This window comes from Lutjanus erythropterus, chromosome 3 (genome assembly GCF_056507025.1).
Source record: "Lutjanus erythropterus isolate fLutEry1 chromosome 3, fLutEry1.hap2, whole genome shotgun sequence".
NCBI classification, from domain to species: domain Eukaryota; kingdom Metazoa; phylum Chordata; class Actinopteri; order Lutjaniformes; family Lutjanidae; genus Lutjanus; species Lutjanus erythropterus.
Genome location: NC_139319.1, coordinates 40,922,964 through 40,943,908, shown reverse-complemented (window position 1 = coordinate 40,943,908; position 20,945 = coordinate 40,922,964). Strand labels below are relative to the sequence as shown.

General features: G+C 37.1%; 1 protein-coding gene and 1 long non-coding RNA gene across 2 annotated transcripts in view; both read left to right on the top strand.

Annotated features, from left to right (window-relative positions):
* Positions 1 to 20,945, top strand: part of LOC146330677 (uncharacterized) — a 215,788-nt gene that overhangs the window by 169,361 nt on the left and 25,482 nt on the right. The window lies entirely within an intron of this gene.
* LOC146330676 (uncharacterized) overlaps positions 1,957 to 20,945 on the top strand; it is a 44,471-nt gene continuing 25,482 nt past the window's right edge. Inside the window, exon 1 of the mRNA XM_084716211.1 lies at positions 1,957 to 2,022. Coding sequence (XP_084572337.1) covers positions 1,959 to 2,022 — 64 coding nt within the window. The 5' untranslated portion in view covers positions 1,957 to 1,958. The remainder of the gene's footprint in view (positions 2,023 to 20,945) is intronic.

Here is a 20,945-nt window from a genome sequence, read left to right as displayed (position 1 = left end):
GACTGGCGGAGCGATCTACTGCAGGTCACAGTTAAAAATAAACTGGTCTATGAGAGGATTTTGCCACATTCAACACACTGTGCTTTCAGCCCAACATCACTGCCTGCCATTTTGAAGTCAAGTTGAATGTATTCAGTATCATATGATCACATCACATGATTTGGAGCTTTTACTTCCATGAGGTTGTCTCCCACATCCCTTTTGTGTTACAAGACATGACCCATTTTGTGTCACTGCCTCCAAAAGAGTGTTAGCAAGCTAACCGTGGCAAAACTAAACTAGCTGATTTACTGAAGGCCTTTTATACTGACGACCATTCTATCCTTGTTTGGAGGTTGGCTAACATTTGGGTCTCTTCTCATTCACTAGCATGGTTTTCTGACTTCCTCACAGGCAGGGTGCAAAGCGTAAAGTTAGAACATGTCCTTTCTCAGTCTCTTCCAGTTGCAAAGGGTGTCCCTCAGGGCTCCATCCTAGGCCCTACACTATTTTGAATTTATATTAATAATATTCTTTACTCTGTTGGAGGCTCGTCAGTCCACCTTTATGCAGTTGGGCCCTCACCGAAGCAGCACTTGCATCACTTCAGGACAGTTTTCATTTGGTCCAAGAGGCTTTTTCTGGTCTAAACCTCCTGTTGAACATTACCAAGACTAAAGTCATGTGGTTTGGTAGGAGGGGTTTAGGGCCCCTCCCATCACAAAATATGTCTTCTATTGATGGGACTGTTCTAGACCAAGTCACTGAATATAAATATCTTGGTATCTGGCTTGACAGAACTCTGTCTTTCTCACTCCACTGCTAAGTTAACTCTTGTTCAAATGGCCATCATCCTTATTATAGATTATGGTGATGGTTTTTTACAGGTCAGCTTGCAAAGGCTTGCTCCAGGAGCTTGATATTCTCTATCTGCTCCGCTGTAAAACTCTGATGCAAAACTCTCTGGTTTGCTACAGATGCCCCATTCAAAACACACCACTGCACCTTCAGCTCCTCTGTTAACTTTATCTCTGCACGCCTGACATAATTAACTGGTTTATGCTTATACACAAAACCATCCTTGGACTGTCTCCTCCTTACTTGTGTTGCGTTGCAAACTAAATCCGTTGCCTGTAAGACTCGTTGTGCTCATCATACTTGGACAGTGGTCATTACAGGCTGCTGCAGCCAAGGACTGTAACAACATGCAAAAAACGTTAAAACTGGAAAATTTCATTCCCAAGTCAGTTTTTAAAAAACTGTATTTTGGACATTCTCACTGATGAAGGCAACTGTTTCTTGACTCAGTAACTATTTAACTTTTGTTTGTCGGCTACTTTGTGCTGCTCACTGAACACTCCTTGTTCTTTTGCTGCTACTGTTAATACACTGTCAGTCTGTTTTGTCATTTGTTGCTTGCCTGTTTATTTGTTGCTTTGCTTTGTTTTGTTTCTTGTTGTTAATAAATTGCATTGTCTGTCTTGCTGCATGTGTGCGCTACTTTGTTGTTGCTGTACTACCTGATGCTGCTGTCTGTTAGCACTTGCCTGGGGCTGTTTTCTATACTGTTTGTCTTTTATGTAATATAGTGTTGTATGTGTGATGCTGTCTTTTATCTTTTGATACCCTCTTTAGTCTCTGTCCCCTTTTCCTCAAAACACTCATACCTTTTGCCAGGCTTCCATTGTAAATAAGAATTTCTTCTTCTTCTTTTTCTTTTTCTTGACTTGCCTATTTAAATAAAGGTAAAATAAAATAACTATATGTGTGTGTGTAGTGGTGTGAGGTTCCTGTATGTAATTGTTTACAGGAGTTTCATGCAGGCAGGCAGTGGTTAACATCAGCACGAGTGCTGATCTAAGAGAGAAAAAAACTCCCCTATATTTTCTCTCTGACAAACTTTCCCTGAAATCTCTAAAGGCATAAGTGACATTATGTAAAAGAATTCCCTCCTCTTTTTTGCAGAAGCCACTCCTACAATGTTTAAATGGACACACATTCCTCTGTCCTGTTCAAAAGTTCCTGCTGCAGATCGCAACGCTGGTAAGAACAAACTGCATGAAATTCCTAGTTTGACACATCTGTCTTGTTTATGACAGCTGTTTGTGTTGTATATGCAAAAATGCACAGCTGGTGCACATTTTTGTATTTAAGAGGAAATGCTGACCTGCAGGATCGGCTGTGTGTTTCTGTGTGTGTAGCTGTCAGTGGACTTGACGCACTGTACCAGCACACAAAGGTGCAAAGTTCAGTTTAGTTGCTTGTTTTTTTCATTCTGGGTGCCAAATATCAGTCTGAGTGATCTCAATGCACCCAACAGGAGTGCTGACATTAATCATGAGGAGAATTTTGAATTTGCTTTTGGTTTTACTTCTGCTTTTTCCTCTCTTTGATGTTTACAAGGCGAGCTTAAACACTGTCCCTGCAGCTCACAGACTTGTTGTCGATCAGATCTGAGCTGTATACTTGGAAACTGACCTGTGGCGCCAAATGCAAATTGAGCAAAACAATAGAAAAAAGTTGGAAGAACAGAACAGACTGGACACCTCAGCAGTTTTTTTCCCATATAAGCAGATAAGGACGCAGCACTTTCTGGTTTGTTTAAAGCGGCAAGCAGTACTTGATGAGTCATAGTTTTTGCTTTTATAGATGTTGTGGTTAGTTTTACCCAGCATGCAGTGCACTAAAAGCCAGTTTGAAATGAAACAGCTCTTCCTTCTTCTTGTTTTCACTTTTCTTCCTTTTTTTAAGTTCCTAAAAGTATAAGATTGTGTGGGCGGGGCTTAAATGTGCACCATCTATATGAGAAAAGCCCATAAACACTATATAAGAGGAGGTGTTACGTTCAAACATACTGGGTATGTCACACCCAATGGTCACCAAGAAGACAGCAAGACATTCAGCAGAAGTGAAAACCACACACTGAGATGCTGTGTCAGCAGAGTTGCACTGAAACTCAAGTGAGAGAATTAAGACATTAAAAATAAAAAAGAATTTAAAAATATAATTTAATTATTCATCAAATAATTGTTAGTGGAGGAAAAGATATTAAAAACTTTTTGGTACTTTTTAGCAAGAGCTTAAAGGAGAAGCTTTATACAAAATGACATTAACAACAACAACAAAGTATTATTTATTAGATTATGAATTTAGCAATTTTTTAACTTACTTACTTACAGGGCCCCATAGATGTCTTCCTTTTACTTGTTTAGTGCAAACAACGGTCTAAAACTCCAAAACTATGGAATTTAAAGGGATAGTTCACCCAAAAATGAAATTTCACTCAGTATCTGTTCACCCCTGTGCTGATGTGAGGATGGGTGAAGATCTCAAGTTCACAAAACTCTCCCAGAGCTTTAGCAGAAAACCAATTTGCAGCCAAATCCAGTACAACTGAAGTGAATGCTGACCAGTTTTAAAATGTAAAAAAAGAACACAACAAAACCGCACTGTCTCCATACTGCTCGTGTGGTGTAATCCAAGTGTCTGTAAAATTTGACCCAAAAAGACACCATTTACCAGGCACGTGCAGAGGGGGGGGGGGAGGGTGCTGGAGCACCTGCCCCTTTGACCCTTGATGCCCAAAGTGCCCTTTTGTCAAAGTGTTTTTTTGTTTGTTTGTTTGTTTTTTGTAAGTGTGTGTGTAAAAGTCTGTCTGTGTGGCCCAAAATAATAAATAAAACAAAATAATAATAATTCAGATCTACCCTCGGTTGGTCACATGATCCACGTAGACGTGCCCTCACTGCCCAGATGTGCCCTGTAGCTAAGCGCTGCTAAGCAACGGATCGCCCTCTACAGTTCGGCACGCGTGTGATCCGCGGACCACATGTGAGCATCATAGTTTTACTGTCACTGTTACTTTTGTATAAGTTATAATATCTGAAATCTCAATGCAGAGTTACAGTGAAAAGAGGACAAATGCGGCTGTATGCAGCGCATCTCTGTGAAGAGCGACGTCACATCACCTTGAGTGAAATCCAGACCATAACTTTTTTCACTGATGTAACTCTGCTATCACCAAAGAAACAGATCATAAAACTGTGATGTTCATTGAAACTTTGGTGATATCAGCTGTCTTCACTTCTACACAGCTCCTCTCTGCTCATCGCTGCAGCTCTGTCTCACTTCTAACCAATCAGATGTGCTGCTGTAGGCGGGACATTGAGTCAGACTACAGAGCGTAGTTGTGTATTATACTGTACAGTGTATAATGATCTAATATATGTACATACAGCACTGTATAAGTTTGAAGTTTTTAATATTATTACCATTATCATTACTATTATCATTATTATTACATTACATAACTATGGTGATAATTACAGACAGACAAAGAGCGTGTGTGTGTGTGTGTGTGTGTGTGTGTCTCACTCTACACACACCTCTCATAAGTTATAGCCGCTGGTTAACCACACACAGCGTACTGAGGGGAAAAAGTATGTCAGGCCTCTTTTTGTTTCTATATGTTTCTTTTGTCATGAGCAAAGTGCATCAGAGATCTGTATCATTTTACTGTCGAGTGAGTTGCAGTGTTTTTCCTCTGTTTCTAGAGGCAATGAGGCTGTTACTTCACTAAAACTATGCAATGTACATGCATATTCACATAATTTTGGACTATTACAGTATAAATACAACAACAGTAACAATAATAATTAGAAGAATTTGAATTGTGATTTTCTCAACCTCTCATTTAAACATATCAGTACTTGTTCCTAACATTTGTATATATACACACAAATTCAATATAATATGCATAAATATAAAATATATAACTTTTATAACCTTGCTGTCTTGCGCAAAGCGGATAGTCAAAACTGAATAAAAACACAAATACATTTAAATACATGATTTCTATATCATTTAATTCTTTTTTTACTTTATTATTAGCACTACAAATAATAAAGGGCAGATTATGAACCAGCACCATGGAGCAAATTCGTGGCCCCCTTTTAACTTTGAGCACCTGCCCCTCCAAAGGTCTCTGCACGGCCCTGCCATTTACACCATGTTTTTAGCTTAAATGTCAACTGTCATCCTCACATCAGCACAGGAATGAGGAGCTATTGAGTGAAATTTCATGTTTGGGTGAACTATCACTTTAAGAAGATTTAAAAGAGATAAAAGCAGCAAATTTGTGAATCAGGAAACAGATGTGGAAAGACTTGTAAAATATAATTCTTATTAACCTATATGAGACACTGAATATTTTTTGATTATTATATTCTTACAGATATTTATAATTATAACAAATAATTATGTATAAATCTAAATTTATTGTAAAAATGAGTATATATATTTTAATATTCTCTAAACTTGAGTTTTCTTGCATTAAACAATTTTATACACAGAGAAAATTCAGTGTGCTTCACATAAATAAAACAAAAGCTCATTTGTATAATAGGTATAATCAAAAGTAATAAAACAAAATACAGAAAATAGCAGAACAGATTCATTAAAAGATAAGTACTATTAAATTAATAAGTCCATAAAATAGAATAAAAACATAGTGACAGTAGTGACTGTTGCTAATATCTTGTGGAAAACTGAATAAAGAACAAAAGCCAGGTGGTTGAGCTGTAAGACGGAGACATCAGTGACCAGGGGTCTGTGTCAGGGCTAAAGTTCATCAGGAACACAGTGTAAGATTTGGAACTGAATCAAAGGTGCAAGGAGAGTGAAACTGGATTTAAAAACTCACTACAGTTTGGGCACATCTACCATCTTCTGACAGTTTGTTCAGATTGTATTACTCCAGACCACACACTGTGATATCGAGTAGAGACATGAAACAACAATACACAGTGGTAAATAAAAAAAATATAGATCCATATCACAAAATAGATTGCTCAAAAACACACCTAATTTACCTTCTACTCTTGGTTGATCTGCAGCTTGTATCATGTTTGTAGAGTACAGTTGTCACATCCACATCATCCAGTAGAGGGCAGCAAACTCCACATAATGACAGAAAAGCAAGGCGCTTTTTTTTCTAAAGATCTTTTTACATAAACGTATTAAACAATAGATTACTGCATGAGAGTGAATGTGTGATTTTTAGTCTCTGTTCAAAAGCTGGAATTAAATCTATCTGCTGATCTGATGGCTGGACCTGGAAGCTGCTTGATGTTTTCCTGGATCAATTCTTCTTCTGTGTTTATAATCTATGAATAGTTTTATCATCTTCATTGTTCAAATTTTACTATGTTGGTGCAGTGGTGCAAAGAGTACTGAATATCTGTACAATTCTCTATATTACTAAAATATTATTATGTCACAAGTAAAAGTACTGGTGTTAGAAGAATACTTAAGTAGAAGTATTCTTGTCAAAAGAGTATTATAGAGTATTACTTAATTTTAACTGTTTATGTTCAATGGATTATCAATAGAAGCATTCAGTCAAATCCTCTGTCTAAGTTACTCCCAACCTCCTTAACTGATAGTTGTAAACACTAACAATTAATAAATGGATTAATCATTAATATTTTATAACACAAAAACTTTTTTTAAATTTTTTTTTCCTTTTTTTTTGTATTTTTCTGTAATTGTAAGTTTCCATAATAAATGAGGTTAGGGTTAGTTAAATATTGATTATTACATTTTAATTAGTTAAATTCCGAACAGCAGATAATCAATTAATGATTAATTGTTAACATACCTACTACAAAGCTACAAGCGTTTTTTTGTTTTGTTTTGTTTTGTTTTTGTTTTTGTTCATCCATATGTCCTGGTTTTCATTGACCTGTTTGTAATCAGATCAGATCAGGCTACAAAAATGCAGATGAAAGGTTTGAATATTAATTCAAAATGCAGACTTGAAAATGTACTCATAAAACTACCCTGAAAACTACTTAATTACAGTAAATTGAGTACTTGTAGTTGTTACTTCCACCCTGTTGGTCTGTTCTGTACGCAAATCATCTATTACAGTGTTTCTCACCTTTTCCACAGTATTCCTTCTAGTTTACTGGCAGCTACCTGTTTGAACACAGCTGCTTGAAATATTGTGCAGGAGCCACAACTGCAGTGTTTCTGAAAGGTTCATTTTCAGTGTTTCATTTTACCTCCACTTCCTGTCTTGCCGCCACAGTTTGGCTCATAACTCCTGGTGTTCATGGATGACTTGGATGGATGAGGATTGTGATCATGCAGCAGGCTGATGCTGAAACAAAAATATAAGAAAGAAAAAACTTATTTTAAATTACATTTCAGTGATCTGTTTTATGTATTTCAATTTTAAATTCTGACATTCCTCTGTGTACCACTAGAGAGAACCTGTGTACCACCAGTGCTTGTACTACAGTTTTAGAGTGTAGGATCTCTTGCATGTCTGTCTGTCCTGTGAGAGTGATCCATCCTCTGTCGATCCTCATGAGGTTTCTACCATTTTGTCTTTGGGGAGTTTTTCAAATCGTGTCGTATGCTGTACAGATTGTGAGGCCACTTGAGGCAAATTTGAGATTTATGATATTTGAATGTACTTGTTGGTCAGAGACTTTCCTGATCTGTATAGGTGATGTACATAAATGTTACCACGGTCACAGAGGGATCTTTTACAGATGTTGGCTGTTCATCTGCCTGTGAGTGCAGGTATTTTCCCTGATGAAGGCTTGTTGAGTTTCAACTCTCTTTATTTCACCAGTTCTCTAACAAACAGTGACTGAAACAAGTGGATTGTAGCCAGCGTTCAGAGGGTTACTTTAAACATGGATTCTGATCCAGTTACCAATTATTTGTTAAAATCTGTAGCAAGTAATGTAATCCAAGTATCACAATATAAAGTAATGTAACTTGATTAATTTCTGTTACTTTTGAATTACTTCAGTATAAAAGATGGTGAAGTTGTCTAACCTAATACAGTGCTCTATGGCTGAAACTTATGATTATTTTCATCATTGATTAATTGGTCAATGATTTTCTCCATTTATTGATTAGTTGTTTGGTCCATATGTCAGAAAATGTTGATCAAAGTCCAAGATGACGTCCTCAAATGTCTTGTTTTGTCCACATGTCAGAAATATTCAGTTTACAGTCAGAGAGTAAAAAAACAAGAACATATTCACATCCAAGAAGCTGAAATCAGAGAATTTTACTTTTTTAAATTAAAAAAATAACTCGGGTCCAAACATGTGAAGCACATGGACATACATTGTGGTAATCATCGCTTCTCTAAGTGTTTTACGTTTGTTGTTAAGTTTAGTTTAATTTGTTTATAAAGAACCAGTGTGAACACAAACCTCCTTTGTCCAGACCCAGTGAACCACTAGATGGCGATATTCAATTTTGTTTAAGATCAGCTCACTGCAGTTACAGTAAAATGTGAGTTTGCCAAATGGATTACATCAGCCATACATTATGTCCCACAACCACGCCTGTAACCAGCCTGTCTTTATGACTAAGTTTATCTGTGACAAAGATTTCATCACAGGTTTGTTAATAATGTCACTGAGTAAATGATATGTGTGCCGATTGTTTCCTGATTCACTTTGATCTACAGACACAGTCTTATTGATGGTGTAACTAAACTTTGGTTCAACAGCACCAAAACAGCAAAATTAACGTCTTAACAATGCAAAATGTGATCAATGCCTAAAAAACATGAAGATTTAGTAAGTCAGTTGTATATGTCAGGTTTGTCCATGTGTGGTGGAGGACAAATGAAAGGACCTTTAATATCTTAAAGTTTTTCTGTGTAACAGCGCTGATCTTTGATGGGCAAAAACATGACATGATCATCCACATGATTGATCAGAGCATCTGGGCTCCTAACCGCTAAACAGTGATACAGTTTTCTTATCTTTTGCGTTTAAACAGGCAAAGACCTCAATTAGTTTCTTCAAAACATGTTCATCAGCTGACTCAGTTCAGTAATACAAGAGATAAGCTGCTGCTAAACAGCCAGAGCTGGTGCTGGTCTGTATTAGACTAAAAAGTAAAAATGTCTGTGGTCCATTTCATAACTACTTTTCAAGATCCATTCAACTAAAACAAAGAAGATATAAAAACTGGTGTGTTCATTTTCCATGAAGAGTTAGAAGTGATTAAGATGTTGATAATTATTGTGTTGTGCAGTCAGTGGGTCAGCTGACCAGTTCTACAGCAGTCCATCTCTCATGTTCATGATTCATTTACCACTGGGCTCAGCAGCAGAGATCAGGCTGGATGATCATGACCTACAGACTTAACTGACAGGTGACACGTTTCTTATCTGTCTGCTTCCTATGATATCATATCAGTGTGTTACTTCCTTTCAAACATGGAAACAATGTACATCCGTTATGGTAACAAAAAAATACCACAAAGCTTTTTACATCATAACTTATCAAGCTAAATAAAGAAGGACGAGCAACTGAGGTATTCTGATTGAGCTTTAATATCTTTTGACTGTTATTATGACACATACGCCAGAGTCCTGTACTTTTTCCCTTCTTAAATAAGATATATTCTTTTACTACAGGAATGGAATTATTTGAGTTAGAGATATGAGATTGAAACCTTTTCAGGATACTGTCAGGAGCCAGTCATTCATATAAAATAAAATAAATGGAGTGATCAAGGCTTTAACCCGTCATTTGGTCGTCTCCATGGTGTTTTTTTTTTTTTTTAAATGCAGTCACCATCTTAATCCTATACTTTCAACTACTACTACTAACTTTTCAACCCTGCAGACCCTCAGAAACAAGTTTTTCTCCGTCACAACATCAACATTGAGACTTAATATCAGCTGTCACATACACTTTGTAAAATCCACTGTCTATAATAAATGTACACTGAGATAATAAGCTTACAGTTTTTACCCATTGCTTACACACTTGTTGTAGAATTTGGTTGACTGTGTCAAAACTCTACAGTCAAGCCTAATAAGACACAATGCTCAGTTTCTGTGTCGATTTTTTTTTTTTTTTTGCAACAAAAGGGTTCACACACACCATGTGAGTGACTCTGTCAAAGCAGCAACAACACACTGATGTACTTTATACAAAACACTGCTGTCTTCACTGCTTTGTATACATTTTTATCTTTTTCACCTGTGAAGGATTCTTCCAGGACAGAAAATCTGCTCACATTTCAATGAACACAAACTGCTTCATACAAAAAATGTTTTTGCACTGCAGGTTTTTACTGTACAACAACAAAATACACAAACAGTAGAATCTGAGTACACTGATCCATACATTATTGTAAAGTGTCAAAAATAATGACAGTGACCTCGTGACTTGGTTGCTCATAATTTGTCCAGTTCCTGTTCACAGGCAAATGTTCCCCTCCAACCTCAGGAGGTCGTCTGACAGTTCTTTGAGAAATGAAAGTTGAGAAATGTTAGTAGTTCTGTTCTTTTTACAAACACACAAACACATTCACATCAAAACTGTTACATCAGTATTACAAGCTACCTATTTTTCTTTCACTCGTGAACACAGACCTACTGCTGTAGGACTACATTTACAGATTTACAGTGTGAAGACATGTGTAGAAAGTTGAAGACATACCTGTCCAACTGTCCAATGTCCATATTATGGGTGCTACTGTGCAGAGACTCAGTGGCTCTGACTGCTCAGACTCCCTCATCTTCAGGATATGATTTGTGATGTGTTGCACAGAAGTGCCTTTAATGTTGTCGGGAATACGTCTCTGTTTTCTTTCCTCGTCCTTTTCTTTGTTGGTCTCCTCGTCCTCCTCTCAGTCTTCCTCTACTTCTGACTCTCACGGCCTCCAGGTTCTCACAGAAGAGGTGAGAGCTGAGCTCAGCTGAGCTTTACCTGATCGGTGTAGTGTAGGAGTTTTCTCACGTGTGTGTTTGTGTGTGTTTGTTCCCAATTTCAGGTGTGTTCTGCATGTTCAGTAGAAGTGTTTTCCCAATAACTGCAAGATGTTTCATTCTTGAACCACATGACTATAGTCAGAAAGCTAATGTGTTTGTACATTTAGTGCATTTGATTAATGTGTGGTTACAAACGTTTAAGGTCTAAGCAAAACTGAAATACAGGTATAATATATTTGATGCTGTTCTGGGGAAATATTTATTTTATAAATATTGCTTTATGAATTGTTTAAAAACTGGCATTATGCTCTGTTTGATAATGAAACAGCATGTATGAGTTTATGAGTGTATTTGTATGAGAGTGTGAAAGAGTAGTGATTTAACCTCTTGTGGTGAATTGGCTCTGAGCTGGGTCTTGATCACTCAGCAGCCCAGCTAACAAACATGTTCGCCAGCCGTCTTCCTGATCCTTTAACTGATAAAGTCCTGCTTACTGGCCTTATGTGATGATCAATACAATAACACAGTAAAGCCCAGCAGTGTAGGACACACAATCAACATATCAAAACACCAAAAAATTACAGCACAGGACTCGATGGTCCATCTGTGCACAATTACACTGTGTGCCAAATTATTATGCAAGTTACATTTTTGTGAATATTTTAAAAACTATGTTAACAGTCATTTTCAAATGTATTAAGAAGTCAGATAGTGAATATATTTCTTCAAATATGTAGTTAATATGCTTATCAAAGTATTGTAGGCTGTATTTTTAAATGAATGCAGAATCTGCAGAAATGAATGTGCCACATTATTCTGCAAGTTGGTGATAAGAGAATATAACTTATGAAAAATAAAAAACTAGGTACCTTTTTAAACACTTTTATTGCTTGAAAATAATATTTCCTCAACTGTATTCAAACTTCAACAAAAACAACAGTTTATACTGTGAAACATTTGAAACATTTTTCTAACGTCCAATATAACTTCCAAAGGGTCAGAAGTCACTGGTCAACTGATTTAGTTTCTGATCTTCTCTGCTGACACTGTGTGCTGCACCTTGTGTGGCTTTCCAAAGCTGGTCTTTTGAGCTGTATTGCGTGCCATCACTGTAAATTATCTTCTTTATTATTGACCACAAGGTTTCAATCGGGTTGAGATCGGGTGAGCAGGCAGGCCAGTTCATGAGGCGATCGTCTTTAAAGCATTGAGGTGCCAACCAGTCTTGGGAATAACGTGAGGCATGTGACGCTGCATTGTCATGCATGAACACTAGCGTCTTCTTCACTTTAACTGATTGCCTTTTCCGCCATGGAAAAAAGTTTGACTTGAGGAAAGTGCAGTACACCTCAGAATTCACTTTAACACCATCCTGATCCCAGAAAAGACCAACAAGTTCATCATCAACAATGGCCACTCAGAACATAACACCTTCTTGATGTTGAGGTGGAGCAGCATGGCCACTTGAAATCCAAACAGATGCCCACCTATCTGGTTCATCTAGGGTTGCCTGGCACTCATCGGTCAACGTAACTTTGGAGAAGTCGGCTTTCATGTATTGTTAAGCTCATTCCAATCATTTTTCGCGATGTATTTTCTTCAGTGGAGGTCTTGCCTTTTGGACCTTTGTCACTCTTCTTAACGTCCTACATCAAGTAGACCCGAGTACATCATCAAGCCCCATAGCTTCAAAAATGCCCTTACTGGTAGCTTAGGTTCTTTTAGCAACCTCTCGTTTGATTCTTGACAGTTCTCAGCTTGATAATGTTCGACAAGCTTTTTCTACTCTGGGTTTTCTCCCATCCTGACTATTTTGGACATATATTTTTATGGTTTGGTGATCACGCTGCAATTTCTTGGCTATATCATTTGTAAATCCCCCCTTCCCCAGACTCTTGACAATTTGACTCTTTTCCTCTTTGGTCAGGTCACTTTTCTTGCCCACGGTCAAAGTTGAACAGGACCTCATAATAACCACATAATAATGTGGCACACTTATATACACATGGTCTGTGATAAAGGATATTTGACAGCTATGTAGATTCAAACAAAAAGGGTTTTGTTAAAGCACAAGGCCTTAAATACATCATACTAAAACACAGTTTTTTTTCCAAACAGCAGCCATCCAGATTTTCAAGAAAAGATCACTTGCATAATAATACGGTACACAGTTGCAACACTGTGTAAAACTGACACACAACTATCTAACCTGCCGCTGCCTCTGACAAAAGCCTCTTATTTGTGTGCACTGTCCGTCCAGCACATCAGACGGCGTTTCCTCTGGTGATGGCAGAGGCGTTTATTAGAGGGAATAATGGAAGCCCATCCTCAGTACAGTAGCAGAGAAAACAGCAAGAGTTGATTTTGGGGAAAGAGAGTGGGGTGTAGAAGTTATCATTCTCTTTCCATGAAGAAAATAGGTGCTTCATATCTTCCATCTCTGGGTACATGGTGGGAGGTCATGTTTGGTGACGACTTCAGTCGGGATCCAAAAAGAAAAAGCAAGAAATAGTCTACTATTGGCACCAAGGCAGGTGTGAAAAACAAACAAAATTTGTGAAAATTGTGGATACCTCCTGTAATAACCTGTGTCACAGCGATGGGCAGTGGTGTGCGCTGGGTTTTATAATCGTGCTGATGTTATAGCTGCGTCTCAGGGATCCCCTTGGGGTTCCTGCCATCAAAGCTTTGTTTAATCAGGTGGGTTGTGCAACGCCTGGCGGGTTTTTAGGCAGGATGACTATTAAAAACAACAAACACACTTCCTCACAGCTAAGAGAATCTGCGTGCGTATTTATGAAACGGATGCTTGTCTGGGAAACTCCTGCAAGTTTCTAAATAGTAAGCAGTCATTCCATGTGTGAAAGAGAATTTATGACCTGCTCACACACACAGAATGTGTGTCTATCAAAAAATAGGGACATAGCACACATCAAGGTTAAACCAGGTCATATGGACAGCTTAATTTTGCATGTGATTGATTTGAAAAAAACCACAAGTTATGCTGTTCTGCTTTTGTTGCATGTTTTTTAATGTTGTGTGAATGTTGCACAAATCATTTTTCATCCATAATGAGTCATCTTGGTCTGCAACTGTCAGTTTAGCCCTGTGTGTCAAGCAAATAAGAAACTGTGAAAGAAAAAATAAAGTTGCACCATGTAGCCTCTAATTCTGCTGACTCATCAGAACTTATTTTGACATTAATGTGGGAGGACACTCAGGGGTTTTCAAAGGCTTGTGATTCTGTTTCAAGTAAGACAAGTAAAGTAAATATGGTGCACAGCAGTTAAATATATGCTTGGGGAGTAACAGATTACATAATTAGGATACAAAAAAGGTAACTGTATTCTATGACAGTTACAGAATAAAAAGAATGAAATACCACAATGACCCACAACAATCTCACAACTCCACCCTGGTCTCAGTGAAATCAGCTAATCTCAGTCAGCTCATTATCATGAAATTTCAAAGTTATCTGTTCGTTACATCAGAAAAGAGGAACAACATCAAAGTGACAGTTCTGCTTTCAGCCGTCTTCAAAGAACATCTAGTTTAAAGGAACATTTACAGTTTTTCTCAGTCATTTTAAACACGCTTCTGAAACTAAAATTCAATTTCTCAAAACTCTAAACACAAAACTGAAAAAGTTAACCTTTGTTAAAACTCCACTTTGTGAAAACGAAACACTACACTCCAAAGTAAATTCTGTCTTCTGTAAAGTGATTGATTCCATCAGAAGTCTACACACAGCTATCATGTAAATATACTAACCATCAAAAATAGCACACAGCTGATGAAACCTGTCACTCAAGAAGCAAAACTTCAGGCCAGATCTGCGCAGCAATTTGCAGAAAGTGTGAGGCTGAAAATGTACTAAACACTGACGCACACTTCTGTACATTAGACACAGAAATCTGACATGATGTCACTTCTTTGCCCTTTAAGAGGTCTCTCTTTCAAAATACTACACTACTTTTGGTAACCAGCATTTAATGTTTGAGACAATGTTCTGCATGCTCCCCTCTGACATTTTACATGTTTTTTGATTGGTCCACATGTGAATGAAGTCATATAGCCAGAGATGATGCTGATGGTATTCTTAATTCATGCCTTGTTTTTGTCTCCATAAAAATAAATATATAAATCGCTGTGCTTATGTAGCCAAATAAATTCTGTTTAGAATATTCTGTTCTGATTTTCAGTATAACATGCTTCCTTTGGAAATGCATGGATTTACTACTGATTTTACAGTGTGGAGAGAAACAGTTATTTTCTTCAGTGTGAAGCAATTTGTCAATGTATTCATATACTTTACTCTAACAATATCTCTGAAAATATCAAACACCGTCTGTATCATTATAAAAATAGATCTGTTGGAAGTGTTTTAGATCAAACACAGCAGTTTTTAACCGCTTCATGTAGGATGTGGTTTCATTCTTGAACAAAGTGTCTGTTGTCAGAAACAGAGTGTAGTGTTTTACAAGATGTTTGTAGCAGAATTGCAAACAAAGTGCAAAGCAGAATTACTTATATTACTTAAAATACTGTGATACTTAACTATATTTTAGTAATTGTTTCTAAATGCACTTTTAAAGTTACCCCCCCATGTGCCCCATGTGGGTAAGGCACATGCCAACTGTTGGAACATTACAGCAAGATTATAGGCATACATTCTCTCTGTATGGCTGCAGAACCAGAGACACAAGAAGCTTCTAACTTGTGTGAGAACAGTGTCTGTCAGTCCAAGAACACTATCAGGTCATGACACCACAGCTATGTTCTGCAGGTGTTTCAATTATTTCACCCTTTATCATTAAAATTCCAGTTATCACACCATCTTGAGATAAACTGCCTTCATCTTTCTGCCTCTTGTGATTATCAGTACAGTACAGAGAGACAGAGAGGTTATAGGAAATAAGTCAATACTTGAATATACCCGTACACACAGTATCAGCTGCTTGGAGGAATGACAGTATGACCTTTACAGTCTCATGTTGGTGAGGTTCCCTCGCTTCATGTCGGACTGGATTGTGAACTCGTTACATTTCATTCCACCCAAACTGACTCAGTGGAGCAGGTGGATTCCTACTAGCAGTGGAGCTAAAAGTGTTCTGGAGTTTAGTCAGCTTTCTCTGATGATGATGCAGTAGGAATTAACTAAGTACAAATAATTTCATACTGTACTTGATTAAATATTTCATTTTTTTCTGACATTTACTTTTTACTTTTAATCCCTAGCACAAATATCTGAACTTTATACTCCTTAAATTTTCTAAACAAGCTTGTTACTTAAATTTTAAGGCAAGACAAAAACACATGAAAGACGTAACATTATTTTAAAAAAAGAGTTTTTTAAAAAAAAAACGTAAGAAGAAAAATATACTGGGGATGCACCAATCAGCCAGTTTTCAGTGTGACCGGCCAGTCAGCATCACAAATCACACACCCAGACACATGATTGCATGAAGTCGGTGTTAGAAATAAATTCCAAGAGCAGGATAAACAAAAGACAGACAGTCTTCAGCAAGACAGAGCAGCTGATGGTGTCCCCAAACAGCTGTAAACTGTCTAGCTCATAATGCTAATGTTAGCTAGCAGCAGACTGCTGTTCACAGAGGAACAGTTAAAATCTCACTTCCTGTTCTGGCTGAAGAATAAACGACCTGTGTTGATGCATCTCCTCAAACATATTCTCACACAAACTGTTGCACCGTGTCTGTCTCCATTTTGTTTACATCTGCTTCCACAGGAAATCATGTGAAATCACGTCCCACGAAATCGTGTGAGATTGCGTTCCCTCTAGTACATAATATTACTATAGTAATATAATAGGGCCTGGCTGTAACCTGGAACAGTTAAGGAGAAAATGTCTAACTTATTTAATAGTCAGTGTTTTATGAAAAACGTCCAATTTAGTTTTACAAGAAAAGTTGCAACAATGTTTGTGAATGCTGTCAATTATATTTCTTAAACTGAAAATCAGAATTAACCAAAATCGGAATCAGCAGGTCAGACCCTTTAAAGAAATGGAAATTGGACGTGGCCAAGAAAATTGAAATTGGTGCATTGCAAGAAAATAATGTAAAAAACAAAAGACAAATGCTATGTAAAAAGGTGAAACAAGATGTAACAGGACAAATACATCTTAACAAGAAGGCGAAAAACAATGTAAAAAAAACATTAAAAGATGTAACAAGAAGAAAACAACATAAAAAACAAAAGGCAAAAACAACGTAAAAGACGTAACAGGAATAAAACAATTTAACAAGATGTCATAAAACGAAAATGGCATAAAAAGCATAATGAAAAAAAACATTACAACATTACAAGATAACAAGCCGAAAACTGAGGTAAAAGGTGTCGCGAGATGAATACAACATAACAAAACGAAAATGACATAAGAAGAAGGAAAAAATGTAATGATACACAACAAGACCAACATCACATAACGAGACCTAAGAAGACAAAAACAATATAAGACATAACAGGACATAAGATAAAAAGGACATAAAAGACTGAACAAGATGAGAACAAGACTTTTATATTTAGAGAACATTTCAGAGCCTGAACTTTTTCAGTTTTACTTCAGTAAAAAATGTTGATGATACTTTTACATTGATACTTTTTTCACAAGTATCTGTACTTTGTGTGAATGTGTGGACTTTTGCTAAATCTGTTGGGAAGGAAACGGGACAGAGACGCCTGTGTGTGAGCCTGAAATGACCTTTGGTTTGTTCCATTACAGAAATAACACTGATGCAGAGGGTTGTCTAGTAGGTCAGGAAAGAGGGAATTAAGGCGGAAGGAAGGGTGAAAACATTTTAATAAGCTTGCAGAGGAAGACATGTTCTTTCCTGGTCACTTGGGTTTCAACCTGCACTAACCACTAACCTCTTATGTACAGTAGTTTGTTGGCTCAGGGTCAGCACATTTTTCATAGTGTAGACTTCTCTGAAAAAAACTTGTAGTGACTTTAAGACAAAGTTTACACTGGATTAGAACACAGCCTGATAAGAGGGCTGTACTACAAAGCTCAACACAGCCAGGCTTTCTCTGCATGATCTGGATTGACAAAGCCTAAAACTGCAATCAGAGATAATAGGTTTCACAATGGTGGTTATCAACTCACTTTGTTAATCCAGGCTTTCGTCTTCAGACTCTGTGACTCTATAAAAGGGGCATTTGTTGCGTCATTTGACTCTTCTTCCACATGAAATGAAGCGATCGCCACTTACTTAAGTCAAAATCATCAAGTTGTTGTAATTATGAGCTGTGGAAAATATACAAAATACATTACAGCAAAAAGCAGCATTGTTGCTGGAAATAAAGCAGGAGAAGAAGAATGATGTCAGAAAATTACTGATCGACTAAATGTGGTCTTAATGCTTTATTCTAACATGAAAACTGCACATTAAACAATAAAACTCCATACAGCAGATTTAAACATGATGAAGTCTGTCTGACACTGTCCTATGATGACAGAGACGTGGACATCACTGAAGTTTTTGACCAAACCAATGTAAAATGATTTAAGATTGTCTGTGATAAATGATGATAAACTTTCTAATCAGTGATCTGAGCTGCAAAATCACCAAGACAAAACAGGTAACAGTAAAAAGTATTCAAAGTGTCTGTAGTTGCTTCGTCATTATTTTTGTTTGGTGATATTACAAACATACAGCTCAGCAATTTTTCATTGTTAACACTTTCCCTCAGTTTAAAAGCTATATCGCTCATAAACAACCTTGTTAGGACAATTATTAGTTAAAGAACGGCGCTTTTTACAGACTCATACTTCTGCTCATGTATACATCTGTTCTTAAATGAGAGCTAGTTAAAGTTTTTCTGATTCTGTCTTTTGCAATATTGCTGAATAAATCCTGAGTAATCACACTGACCAGGAGGAAAACAGCTCCCTTGGTCAATGTGATTGCCTCTAAAGTTTTTTTTCTGAAATCATTTTAGAAATTGCACCATCATCATAGTTGTTTTTTTGTCCCTATTAATTGGACAGAGCGGCTTCACTCATTTGTTGTGTGACTGTTGTATATGTGTTCAGGTCAGTGAGGCTTTTACTGAGTACCAATACAAGTACCTAATAATGTCTTTATGGATATTACTACGACTTAAAAAATGTTTTATTTACATCATCAGATGTCCCTTGCTTCTGAAAAGTTATAAATTGTTTCTGTTTCCTGCGGCTGGTTTAACCATGGTTACTGTACATGTTACATTTTTGGGTTATTTATATTTAGTTACAGTGATTATCTTGTGCAGTTTACAGTGTACATTATACAGTATATGTCAGTAGGAATAATGCCACAACATTATTGACTTGCAGAATTAAGTTTACTGTTACATATGATGCTTCATATGATATTTGTTTCTGCACTTTATTATTATTATTATTTTAATTCTACATTTACATGTGTAGTATTTTAGCTGTTTCTTCGTGTCCCCCTTGTCTAATCAGTTCCTACCTGCTGTCAGTGGGACAGGTAGGGACAGGTAGGGACAGGTATGAGTGTTATCTGCTGTGATCCTGCGTGAAGTTGGGTGAACTGTACTATGAGAAACTATGTAACTGTCAGGCTATTTTGATGAAGATTAACAGGAGAATAAAGAAGAGTATAAAATAAGAAGAAGTAGCAGCTTATTATCCACAGCCAGGAGGACTGGAAAATGCTAACAAGAGAAAAGAAGGTTGCACACTTGTGGTAGCTGTGTTTTTTCTTCGTCTTCAGATCAATTAGCTGAGACATTCGACTAGTTTACGGTCAGCAGATCTTTCTGGGTGGATGTTTATTATGCTTTTGTTAACACATATCAGTGTTAATAGGCATCTTATAAGTGCCTTATTGCTGTCAAATTACTGTTTTTGCAAAAGGATTGTGGTTGCTGTCTGAAGATAAAACAGTGAAAACCTTAATGAGTACAATAAAATAAATACAAGTTACAAGTGAAGTTGTTGAAAGTTTTTGCATTCCTGTGTCATCCTCAGTAAATCCTGGAGGCCTGTTCTTTTAATAAACATGTCAAAATAGGGTGGGTTGATTGGCATCCTTGTTGATTCATGCTGCACCTCCACCACACAGCCTGTTCTGCTTTTACATCTTTCACAGTCACCAACCGCAGAGAGAGGACTGACCTCTCTGTCTCATAAGACATTACATCCAGCTGTGCTTCCTCTCTGACCTCTTTGTTAACACCCAACATTTTAGTATTCATCCTGGTGCTGCTTTGGGTCTAGCTTCTCTTTTCAAACAGTGTTAGTGGAAAGATTTCAGTGGAGGAAGTTCGAGACTCAAATCTGTTTGTGGTCATTTATGTTCACTCTGCTGCGGTGGGTGTATGCATGACTAAAAGGTGAAAGCATGTGTGCCTCTTAGACACTTCAGAACTATTGTCATCTGAAGTGTCACATTAGTCTGAAAATAACTGACAAACTCAGAGCGCTGCTTCAGGGTTATAAGGAAAAAGTCGATGTGAACACATACTACATACATGCATAAATACATATTGCACTACATACATATTATTTGTTCTCTTACTGTATTTCTTAAAGGAGAAATCTGTTATATATTTACTGTAATAAATTACACAATGAACACAATGTGTCATCAGAGATCAAGAAAACATGTTAAGTCCAAATACATGACACACATGACATGAACGCCACAGCTGGTGTCCCCCTTTGAAATTTCCTTTCTGGACCAGAATAACTGTTGTGTGTGTCTGTTTCACATTAATCACAGATCAAATTAATGCTGAACAAGTAAGTACCTGTTTATGGGTCATAAGAAATCATTAATAAACTTTTAGAAAGCGTAGATGTTTATAACTGTTAAATTGAGCAAAATGCTTATGGAGTTTGGCAGACGCTTAACTCATCATCCAGAGTGTGTTATTTCAGAGCACTGGTCTTTTGTTTTCAGGGTAACGGGCTGAACTTTACTTTGACAGACAGTAGACAGTTATAATAACAAGTGAGGTCAAGTCCTCCACTGACGGCTGATCAGCTGTTTATAAGTTTGAGCATTCAGTACTTCCATGGAGCTCCTACAGCCTGTCTGTCTTCTGGTCTGGAGAGGAGGGCTTGGGGGGAAAGAACTCACTTCAACCACACTAAACAGGATTACAACTTATTTAATATACAGTCTAACTGTATATGGGGGGGTGTATTGCTGGGTGTTTGTAGTGGGCC